The sequence below is a fragment of the Prunus avium genome, chromosome 1 (assembly GCF_965620075.1).
Source record: "Prunus avium chromosome 1, drPruAviu1.hap1.1, whole genome shotgun sequence".
In the NCBI taxonomy this organism is placed as follows: Eukaryota; Viridiplantae; Streptophyta; class Magnoliopsida; order Rosales; family Rosaceae; genus Prunus; species Prunus avium.
In genome coordinates, this window is record NC_142284.1 from 15,302,182 (window position 1) to 15,314,032 (window position 11,851).

At 39.6% G+C, this 11,851-nt stretch overlaps 2 protein-coding genes across 2 annotated transcripts in view; one reads left to right on the plus strand and one right to left on the minus strand.

The window, feature by feature from the left end:
• The window catches only part of LOC110773735 ((+)-neomenthol dehydrogenase-like), a 34,773-nt gene extending 34,265 nt beyond the window's left edge, over positions 1 to 508 (plus strand). The window contains exons 4-5 of the mRNA XM_088246869.1: positions 193 to 270; positions 368 to 508. Of these exons, the coding sequence (XP_088102995.1) occupies positions 193 to 270; positions 368 to 508 (219 nt within the window). The remainder of the gene's footprint in view (positions 1 to 192; positions 271 to 367) is intronic.
• A 9,978-nt stretch (positions 509 to 10,486) lies between these two features.
• Positions 10,487 to 11,851, minus strand: part of LOC110763182 (uncharacterized) — a 1,959-nt gene continuing 594 nt past the window's right edge. The window contains exons 2-4 of the mRNA XM_021965943.2: positions 11,635 to 11,846; positions 11,246 to 11,513; positions 10,487 to 10,795 (exon numbers count right to left, since the gene is read on the minus strand). Of these exons, the coding sequence (XP_021821635.2) occupies positions 10,502 to 10,795; positions 11,246 to 11,513; positions 11,635 to 11,846 (774 nt within the window). The 3' untranslated portion in view covers positions 10,487 to 10,501. The remainder of the gene's footprint in view (positions 10,796 to 11,245; positions 11,514 to 11,634; positions 11,847 to 11,851) is intronic.

The following is an 11,851-nucleotide window of genomic DNA, read 5'->3' on the forward strand; positions in this document are numbered from 1 at the left end:
AGCATTGCTTCCCTGGCAGATTTTGTCACAACCCAGTTTGGGAAACTAGACATCTTGGAATGTATAACCAGCTTCTCTTTCTCATTTTTTATGCTCATTTCGAAAATTATCGAATTTTTTTTTTCCTCCAATGCATTTATGGTTATGGTTGACAAGGATTTAACAAAGATGAGACGTGTGGAACTTCCATAGGTAAACAATGCAGGGGTTAAAGGAACCATTATGGATCCTGAACCTCTCAGAGCTGCTGCAGCTACAGGACTTGGTAAGGTAAGCTGATCAGTAAGAAAATGCAAGTTTGGGGGTTAGGGTCAGCATAGTCATGGTTTAATTTTCCGCCGCTTTATGTGGTTTGTAATTGTTCTAGGATGTGATTGATCTTATAGAATTAACTAATAAGGGGGAGATATTTTTATCCAGTACGGACTTGTCTCTAGTTAAATTGTACCTTTTTGTTTCTAAATACAATTACACTATTATCTGTGTACAACAGTTCTTGCCTCCATAACATGATTCCCCGAACAAACCCTAGCTGCCTAATTAGCTGGTTAGTGCATGTTACAGAGTTCTCTGAGTCTTGAAAAAATGTTGATACATTAGCAATCAAATAATACATTACTTGAACCTTAAGTAAAGCAAATGTCTGGTTTAGATGCACAACAATTTTGGTCTTATGTGGGTTGGTCGAGGCTCATTTCCAATAATTATGACCGAGAGAAAATATGAACTTTCTTCTCCTTGATGCCAAGAAGTACCCAAGTCTCTGCGCCAACTGTCTATGCCCTGGATTTGTCAAAACAGATTTCAACTTCATGTAAACTTAATATTGGATAAAATCATAAGACCCAATCCATGACCCAAGATCTTGAACTTCATGATTTTCATAATAGCATTTGGTGGAAATTCAATTAAACTTAAATTACATACATTGAATGATTAGTCTTCTACCATATTAAGGCTTAGTTTGGTATTGCTGTGCTTTTAAAAAAAACTGCTTCTGCTGTGCTGTGAAAATAAACAGCTGTGAAGTGAAGCAGCAAAGTGTTTGGTAATCTAGATTTTTAAAAGTGCTGTGAGTATAAAAAGCAGTATCATAGTGTTTGGTAAACTTTTTTTTATAGAAGTGCTGTGAGAGTGTATAATGACAATAAAGGGCATGATGAAATTTTTTTCAAAACCTAAAATTATCATAAGAAATAAAAAATGTATAATTTTTCTCCCTTTTGTTTCTTCCTTCTCAGGCCCCATTTCTTTTTTTTCTTTTTTTTCTTTTTTTTTCTTTTTCCCTCCTCTCCTTTCTCTTTTCCTCTTCCTTCACGGGCCCCAATTTTTTTTTCCTCTCCCTCTTCTCTCCTTTCTCCTTTCTTCTTCCTTCACAGCCGACCCCCCCTTTTTTTTTTCTTCCAGATCTCTGCAATCCTATCATTGGTTGATAAGGAATCAAATATGCAATAATTGGTTTTACCCCACTGATTCCCCATTCAAACATTTTCTTCCTTCTCTTATGGCTGTTCCATAGCCCTCCCCCACTCCACTCCCTACACACCCAACGGCAGCCCCACATGACTCTCTCTCTCTCTCTCTCTCTCTCTCTCTCTCTCTCCACCCCACCCAAAATCCTGCCATAACACAGCCACATCCCATATGGTCACGATCCGGGGAGGTCGTCCTCCTTGCACGGTCGTCATCGTCGTCTATAGTCCAAGCTGTGGAGTCTTCGTCGTCTATCATCGCTATCATCGTCGTCTGCCATCAGTGCTTGTCTGTCATCGTCGTCATCTACAGCCCATGGTAAGAGGTTGTGGTTGTGGTTGGAAATTGGGTGGGGTTTGTTGCAGACGAAGAATAGAAAAGGGAGGTTGTGGCTGTGGTTGGAGCTTGGGTGGGATTTGTTGCAGACGACGAATAGAAAAAGGAATGAAGAAGAAAATGGGAGTATGCAGAATGAGATTCATAGGGTTTGATCGAGAAAAAGATAGGATATAGCGTGTCATTTGTTAAAAAAGATAAGGGCAGTATGGGCAATTTGAAAGTTTCATTTAAGCCTCCGCATGCTTCTCCTGGCAGCAGATTTCAGAAGTAGCTCCCCACCTGCTTCTGTTTTTCAGCTTTGAATGACAGCAACTTATTAAATAAGCAACTTGGATTTGTTTTACCAAACACCCAAATCTCCAAAACCTTTTTTCAAAGCTGCTTATTTTTTAAGTTAAGCAACCCCAAACCAGCCCTAAGATATTTGTCTTGAGCAATCCGTAAGCAAGCCGTCAGTGTAGAGGAAATAGATTTTGTTGGCGTGAGTCAATGTTCCTATTATGAATAGAATTTATATTTTATTGTAATTATATATTTTGAGTAGAATTAGGAATTTTGTACATATTTCCTATTTGTACCCACTCTGTATGTAGTATATATATTCCTCCTTGAGAGAAGAATAAACATATCAGTTTAAACCCTAATTATTTTGAGTTGGTATCAGAGCAGGTTCCGATCCGTCTCTACAACATCAAAACCCTAATCCTAAAAATACCTATTTCCGCTGCACCTAATCTTTTGCTGCCGCCGCCATCTATCACCATGTCAGATGTCACTGAATCTTCTTCTTCTACTCCTATTGTGACGGTTCATACCGAATCGTCCACCAACCTACCTATGGGATTCAAATTGAATGGATCCAACTATGAGACATGGGCTTCGATGATCGAACTCCATGCTACTACACAAGGCAAATTGGGTTACCTGATTGGCGACGCTGATGCTCCTGATTCTCAAGACCCGAAATTTTTGGGAAGTGGAAAATTGCTGATGCTGTTGTGAAAAGTTGGATGCTACGAACTATGGAACCCAGTTTGTTGAATATGTTTCATACTCTACCTACTGCTAAGGAAATTTGGGATGCTGTTAATCATATGTTTTATGATGGCTCTGACATATCCCAACTCTACGAACTGCGGTGCCAGGCTACCCGTCTCAAGCAAGAGGGTTGTCCTGTCTCTACCTATTTTGCCGAACTTAAGGCAATCTGGCTTGAATTGGACAAGTGACGTCCTTTTCAGATGAAGTGTGCTGATGATATGAAGACTTTTCAGGTTGCTGTTATGGCAGATCGTGTGTATGATTTTTTGGCTGGCCTTGACGATACTTACGACAAGGTCCGCAGTGATATTCTACGGAGTGATAAAGTTCCAAGCATCGAAAATGTATTTTTTATGGTCCGTCGCGAGGCTCAACGCCAGATTACTATGCTTGGATTCGGCACCAAGATTGGGGAACCTGCTGTCGTGTTTGCTTCCAAAAACACTGCTTTGGTTTCTCGGCCTACAGGGTCTGGCTCTTCTATTGTTCCGCCTCGTCGCCTGACTTCTGCAGAAAAAGACAAACTGAAGTGTGATCACTGCGGTGAAAAGAGACATACTATCGACACATACTGGGCATTGCATGGGGTACCCGACTGGGAGAAGGAGCGGAGGCGTTTAAAGAAGGAACAACTGAATGGAAAAGCTCATGTGGCTGTTGCCCCCACTTCTATGGCTGACACCACCACTGGGCATGGCCACCTTACTGCTACGCCTCCTCCGACCTTGACCGCGGTGTCAAGCACTCCAACACCTCCACCTCTAGGTAACTTTGGCAAGGCTTTCCATGCCCATGACACACGCGATACAGGTTGGATTATTGATTCAGGAGCTACTGACCATATGACATATAATTATGCTTTATTCTCTACTACTCTTCCGCCTCATCGTGATCATGTTCTGACTGCTAATAATGCTGCTGCTCCTGTCACGGGGGCTGGTTCTATAATCTTGACACTTGCTTTACCATTAGACAAAGTGTTACTGGTTCCATCTTTGTCTAGTAATTTATTATCTGTGCCGCAAGTTACTGAGCAGTTAAACTGCATTGTACTGATGTATCCGTCTTTTGTCTTACTACAAGATATCCAGACTCGGGAGATCTTTGGTTGTGGTACTAAAAAGGGGGGGCTTTATTATGTGGATGATGTGGCAACTAGTCGGGTTCTTCGAGCTGGTAGCGCCGAAACTTCTCAGCATCGCCGGATTTGGTTGCTACATTGCCGATTTGGTCATGCCTCCTTTGGATATTTACGGCATTTGTTTCCAGCATTATTTAGTGGTGTAAACGAGTCTGCCTTCCAATGTCAGACTTGTATTTTAGCTAAGAGTCATCGGGTATCCTGCCCTCCAAGTTGTAATAAATGGCTTATGCCATTTGATTTAGTTCATTATGATGTTTGTGGACCTTCTCCTGTTTCTACAGCCTTGGGAGTTCGTTGGTTTGTGTTATTTGTGGATGATTGCACTCGTATGATGTGGTTATATGGGATGAAAAATAAAAGTGATGTGGTTGAAATTTTTCAGCGTTTCTATCAGATGATTCAGACTCAATTTATGCTCCCTATCAAGGTTTTTCGATCTGATAATGGTGGAGAATTTGTTAATTCAGCGTTATCCCATTTTTTCCACACTAAGGGTGTACTCCATGAGACTACTTGCCCTCAAACACCACAACAGAATGGGGTTGTTGAACGTAAAAATGGGCAGATCCTTGCTGTTGCCCGTGCTCTGCTGCTTGGTGCGTCAGTTCCAAAGCGGTTCTGGATGGATGCTGTTACCTATGCAGTTTATCTCTTGAATCGTCTCCCTTCACGAGTTTTGGATTTCCAAACTCCTATGCAGGTACTGACCCATCATATCTCTGCCTCTTCTATGTTGACTCTGTCTCCAAAGGTGTTTGGTTGTGTTGCCTATGTTCACCTCCATAAGAATCAGAGGAGTAAGCTAGACCCCTGTGCTCTCCGCTGTGTCTTTCTGGGTTTTTCTCCTCATCAGAAAGGTTACCGATGCTATCATCCTACAACCCGACGTCTATATGTCTCTATGGATGTTACCTTTATTGAGGATGAAATTTTTTTTTCTGATACACCCGAGCATGTCCTTCAGGGGGAGACTAGTAGTGAAGGACATAACTGGCTAGATTTACAAGGAGGAGTAGTATTTGATAGTTTGATACAAAGGGAAGAACCAACCGAACCTGTTGAATCGGTTGAACCTGCTACACTAGCTGAACCTGCTACACCAGCTGAACCTACTATTTTAACTGATGCCCCCCATGAAGCTTCTTTAATAGTACCCGATCAAGCTCCCCTAGATATTCATGAGGTAAGTGCTTCTATTCATACTGCTGATAATTCTTATGTTTTACCGCCTAGAAGGAACCGTGGGGTTCCACCTGATCGTTACTCACCAGAAGGCAAAGCAAGATATGCTATTGCCCATTATGTGTCTGATCACAGGTTATCTCTTGAGTGCAAAGTTTTTGTGACTAGAATGGATAGTATTAAAATTCCAACCCGTGTTGAGGAGGCATTTAATGATCCAAAGTGGGCTGAAGCCATGAATATTGAAATGGAGGCGCTGCAGAAAAATAATACATGGGACATTATTGATCTACCAAAAGGAATAAAGCCTGTAGGATGCAAATGGGTGTTTACAGTTAAATATAATGCAGATGGTACTGTGGAGAGGTACAAGGCAAGATTAGTAGCTAAAGGGTTTACTCAGACATATGGAGTTGATTATCATGATACTTTTGCACCTGTGGCTAAGATGAATACAGTCAGAGTTTTGTTGTCCTTAGCAGTAAACTTGGATTGGACCCTGAGGCAATTTGATGTAAAAAATGCATTCTTACATGGTGAACTAGAAGAAGAAGTGTACTTGAGTCTTCCACCAGGGTATAGCGTTACCGGTGGCACAGGGAACGTGTGCAAATTAAAAAAGGCGTTGTACGGGTTAAAGCAGTCTCCTCGGGCATGGTTTGGCAGATTTACTATAGCTATGAAGAAGTTTGGTTACCAACAGGCCAATACTGATCATACTCTATTCATTAAACATAAGGCTGGTAAGATGACTTTGTTAATTATTTATGTTGATGATATGATTGTGACTGGTGATGATACTGTAGAAATCGAGAAACTGCAGAAGCGTTTAGCATCTGAATTTGAGATGAAAGATTTGGGCAGTCTGAACTATTTTCTAGGAGTGGAAGTCACTCGATCTAAACATGGCTTATTTCTTTCACAAAGGAAGTATGTCATGGACCTGCTAGCAGATACTGGAATGTTTGACTGTAAACCAGCTGATACACCTATTGTTGAGAATCATAAACTTGGTGTTTATGTTGATCAGGTTCCAACTAACAATGAAAGATACCAAAGGTTAGTGGGAAGATTGATTTATTTATCATTGACACGCCCTGATATTGCCTATGCGGTAAGCGTTGCTAGCCAATTTATGCATTCACCTAGTGAGGACCATATGGCTGCTGTGATGCGTATTCTGAGTTACTTAAAGTCTGCTCCTGGGAGAGGTTTATTATTTAAGAAAAATGGCCACTTGGATCTAGAAGGTTACACTGAAGCAGATTATGCAGGGAATATTACAGATAGACGTTCTACATCAGGTTACTTCACCTTTGTTGGTGGTAACCTAGTTACGTGGCGTAGCAAGAAGCAAAACGTTGTGTCTCGGTCCTCTGCAGAGTCTGAGTACAGAGGGATTGCCTAAGGGGTTTGTGAAATATTGTGGTTGAGGTGGTTACTTGCTGAAATTGGGTTTAGACCGAATGCTGCTACAAAGCTCTACTGTGATAATCAGTTTGCATTTGAAATTGCTAACAATCCGGTGCAACATGATCGAACTAAGCATGTGGAAGTTGATCGGCATTTCATTAAGGAGAAGCTGGAGCATAAGTTAATTTCTATACCTTTTGTGCCTTCTTCAGAGCAGCTTGCAGATATGTTGACCCATGCTGTGTCAAAGCGCCGATTTGAAGACTCACTTGACAAGTTGGGCATTACTGATATCTATGCACCAACTTGAGGGGGAGTGTTGGCGTGAGTCAATGTTCCTATTATGAATAGAATTTATATTTTATTGTAATTATCTATTTTGAGTAGAATTAAGAATTTTGTACATATTTCCTATTTGTACCCACTCTGTATGTAGTATATATATTCCTCCTTGAGAGAAGAATAAACATATCAGTTTAAACCCTAATTATTTTGAGTGATTTCTCTCTCTAGTCTTTTGCACGTTAGAAAACCATAATACATGTTTTCATCAGTGTACACATAAGATGGGTATGTGCACTATTAGAAGCAGAGAGAGGACCCGTTTCCTAGTAAAGCCCATAATTAATTACCACCCATCACAGTAATAAAAAAGGAAATGTTCGGTTCATTTTTACACATGATTTTTCATGTTATTCACCCACTATTTTGAGTTAGTTCTTGACATTTTATAGCTTTTTACTTCCTTTTTGTGTTTTCTTAGATTTTACCTTGGTTGGAATGAAAATGAGCTAAAAGTGCATTATTGGTTATAAACTTTGTTTTTGTTCATTTTCGTAGGTCAACTTCTTGGCCTGGGATCAGCATGCTCTGGTGCTCGGATGAGGTCATGATCTTCATGAGACTTGTTCCAATGGATGTTAACTACAACATATCCAAATTTGAGCTCCATTGGACAAGTATTGCCTATCCAACCAATCCAGCATGTCACCACAGCTCTGGAAATCCGATTTTGGCCAGCTTTCACCTCCTTTGTGTCATCTTAATTTCTTGTTACCATAACTCTTGGTAACAAGGAATTACCTTTGTAAAAGAGATATATTCTGAAGCATTTGGCATCTTTGTGAAGTCAAGGCTTCATCATGACAAAGGAGACAAAGGATGATGGATGAAGATTTTGGAAATATAATACTAAAAGCAAAGCTGGAAAGGAGGAGAGAGGGAGGCAAAAGGGAAGTGCAATCTGATATTGGAGAGGTTTTTCAACGGGGGTATTGGATTCATTACATCATTCCACAATTGAGGAGCAGATTGGAGAGCTAAAAGCTAAGGAAGGAGAAGGAGGTGCAGCCGCAGGAAGAAGGGGGAAGACTTCCACCATTGAAGACTTCAAGCTTTCATCATTTCCAAATCTGTAAACTCTTACTAGTTATATTTCGAATTTGTGTTTGAAATGATTATGAGGAACTAAACTCCATAGCTAGGGCTTAGGTTGAAGCCCTAAACATGATTACCTTATTGTTTTGATGCTTGAGTGTATGAATTTCTAGATATTGTTGATGAATTCCAATTCACCAAATTAATCTATCCTTGATGTATGTTCTTCTTTGATTGATCACCTTTGAAAGCATGCTTCTTGAGATTGTTGGGATTATGTGTATCTTCATGTTATCCTAAGCAATAAATGGATGAAGTAAGAATCATCCATGTGAATTGGTTTCTTGAATACCTAATGTAAACACCATGCTATTAGGGTTCTTGTGATGTTCATATTCTCTTTGAACTTAATGGGTTTTTCTTGTAATTGAATCAAAGTACTAAGCACACCTAGATTCGATTATAGGGAAGGCACAAGTATTGTAGCACTCGTACTGCACTTTACGTACATTAGAGAGAATCAATGCGTCTTGAGCCACTCGTACTGGTCTTGATTGCGAACATCTTCATCCACACGTTTAGAGTTCATCACTTGAGTATTCATGAACTTGGGTAGAATTGTTTAGGGTGGATTCCGAAACCCTAGTGTTTGTTACATTTTAATTTCACAGTTTGATAATTCATCTCTGCCATTCTCATTTAATTTCAAAGTCCATTTACTTTCATGCAATAGAAATAGGTCACTTCAAACAAATCAAACCCCCCCCCCCCCCAAATGTGTGTGTGAGTTGCGTGTTTGACACGTTACGTGTCTTTGTTACTAAATTTTATCTATTTCCGTAATTGTTTTGGACTTTTGGTCCGCGTTGTGTTCTTCCATTTTCTGTGCTGAATCCAACCGTATAAAGAACGTGAATTTTGGACGTACGGTTGGAAAGTTATAGGCAAAACACTGGACAGAGGTCGAAACTGAAAAACAGAGAAAACGAATCTGCCCAAAAACGACCGGTCGCTTTTACCTGACGACCGGTCTCTTTTCACGTCAAAATTTGAGTTTCGACTCTGCCCAAAAACGACCGGTCGCTTCTGCCTCACGACCGGTCGCTTTAGCACTGTTCATAGGTGATAAAAGGGTGATAAAAAGTGCTGTTTGTGTTTTTCTTTAGTTTTCTTGTGTTGTTTCATTTCTTTTACACTTCTTTACTCATTTCTAGTTTCCCTCTTTCATTTGTGCATTTGTGGTGTGTTAATTAAGTGTTCTCTTTGTACTCAAATTAGAACTTATAGGAAACCGACAAGTTCTTCGTGGGATCGACCCCGTACTTACATAATCTATACTTCGATGGATTCGTGCACTTGCGGGTATTTTTAATTGGTTGTTTGCACATTAATTTGTGTCCTTTTAGGAATGCAACAGGAAACTACTTCTCTTTATTTGATCAATATAATTATTCTGAAAAAAATATTTATTAAACCAATTAAACAATTTATTTACCACATAGGTCATTTCATGTGGGTCACACAGAATATTTATAAAATATTCTTACACTTCAATGCTGGCATCTTCACCATTGATGGAGCCGCTGAAATTGCTGTGGGGTTAGCAGTGTTTCGAAATCGTAGTCCTTCTGGTCTCTTCTTTCTTTCACAAGATGTCACACCCTTTTGAGTGTAACAGAGTGAAAGACCCTTTTTCTAGTTCTTGTAATATTCAATCGTACAAGACTATCTTTTGAAATCTCAATGTAATATTGACACATTGACCACAACAAAGGTTGACTTTTGTTGGACTTTCTAACTTAGCTTGGACTAAGAGTTGAGGTTGGTCCTCCTGACTGAGCGAGACACAAACTACAAGGTGGCAAATATGGCAGTAGACTATTCATGTATCATGCCTTGTTTAGTAAAAATAAGTAAGAAAGAACAGACAAAGAAGACAAAATTAAGCAACCAAAAACAAATCGTTGAATACTTAGAAAGAAATAATACAAATAGAAAATGACCATAAAAACAATGTACATTGTATTTGAATATCAGAAAAGAGAGCTAAAAAGCCTATCAACAATGGCAGAAGCAGCAAAGAGCTAGAGGTATTACCAAACTGCTTCCCTGTTGTTTTTAAGATTCATATATACACAACCCCTTGGCCACAAACTGTTAGCTAAAGCTATGTTCCCTTGTTTTATTGGAACATTATTTCCATGTTTTATGGGAACATTGTTTCCTCGTTTCATGGAAACCTTGTTTTCTTGTTTGTAGTTGTAGGACTTGTATAAATATGTTGTAAGTAATAGAATCAATCAAGTTGAAAAACCAGAAAAATTATCTTCTCTCATTCTCATATTTCTCCCATATTCTCATATTCTAGCTTCTCATATTTTAGCACAAACAATATATAACACCTTTTTCTTATTCTTTTTGTCAAGGTATGCAGTGGTCACAGGAGCTAATAAAGGGTTGGATTTGCCACAGTTAGGCAGTTGTCTTCAAATAGGGTCATATAGATATTAGGCCTGCTATCAACATAGGAGCTTATTCTCCAAGCAAAAGTGCTTTTAAAATAGCTTCATATAGATGACCCTCAAAAAAAAGCAAATGGCCATAATCAGGAACTACATGATAATGAATCCAGGGAAGCTTCTCTGCAATATAGTGGTTTAGTTTATAAGGAATGATCTTGTCTTCACCCCCTCGCCAAATGTGAACTGAGCCCTCATTGTCAGGGAATGGATTTTTCAGGTCCGATGGGTCGAATTCCCATTTTGCATAGCCAGCCAGAATGTCTCGGAACCGAGATTCGTGGTCTCCTTGCTGTGTTATCTTTTCCTGAATTTATAAACATACGCAAAAGACACCGATGGTTACGTAAGGATTAGCACATCCCATGCCTCCTTTGAATTCTAGTTTCAAAACTATAAAATTAACAGAAAACATGTTTTCAAAATTGAGTCAAACTAGTAAATCCTGCAGCAGAATATTTTTGTTCATATTATTTGATCCACTACCAAAACAAAGTACCCAAAACAGACCATATCCTCCCACAGGTAATTTAACCTCATAAGCTATGAATTCAGATCCAGAAATGTAAGTATGTGAGGTATGATGTGTTGTTATATAAAGCAATTGTTGACTCACATTCCACTTAAGCTTAAACAGTCCTAAAACAACAAATTTGATATTAAAAGATTCCAAAACCTCCAAATGTAATTGCAAGAAGCGAAAAGAAAACGGCCGATTTGGTACTGTGGGGGAAATAAGGAGAAAATTTGAGTATACCTGACCAACACTTGGTGCTTCTGAGAGTTTCTGCAGCATCTCTAAATCTGAACGGCTGAAAACTGAGTTATTTCCAGACAAGAAACTTAGTGAAGGGAAAAATTTCTGAGTCATCCACCAATGGAATAACCAAGGGGCGTAATGTGCAACTCGGAACGCCCATTGATCTGATAAAGGGAGACTGCTGAGGCTCTCACTTGATAGATTAGCAGGAACACAAGGCCACCAGTAGTGCACAAAAGGAACTACCAGGGAAGCTCCAGACAATCTGCAAATGATGCATCGATAACATAAGATGCAAGCTTTCTCAATATAAACAATAAAGGTTCAGCAAAAACTTTATTGAAAGGAGAAAATAGGAAAAACTGGTAGGTGGGTAGTTGTGATGCCTGTGTGGTATGTATTTCAAGCAACCCCAAACAGGGTAAGCTCCCAGTGAGATTCCGATTATATAAAACTTAGACCCAATCTGCAACTTGTCCGCTAGCTCTTGAATATCGAATGCTTCGCTCTTGACGGAACGCAATGGGTATGGATCACTCTCTCCATAGCCTGCTCTGTCGAAGGACAGGAAATATATGCTCAACTCCTCTACAAGTTCCTGAC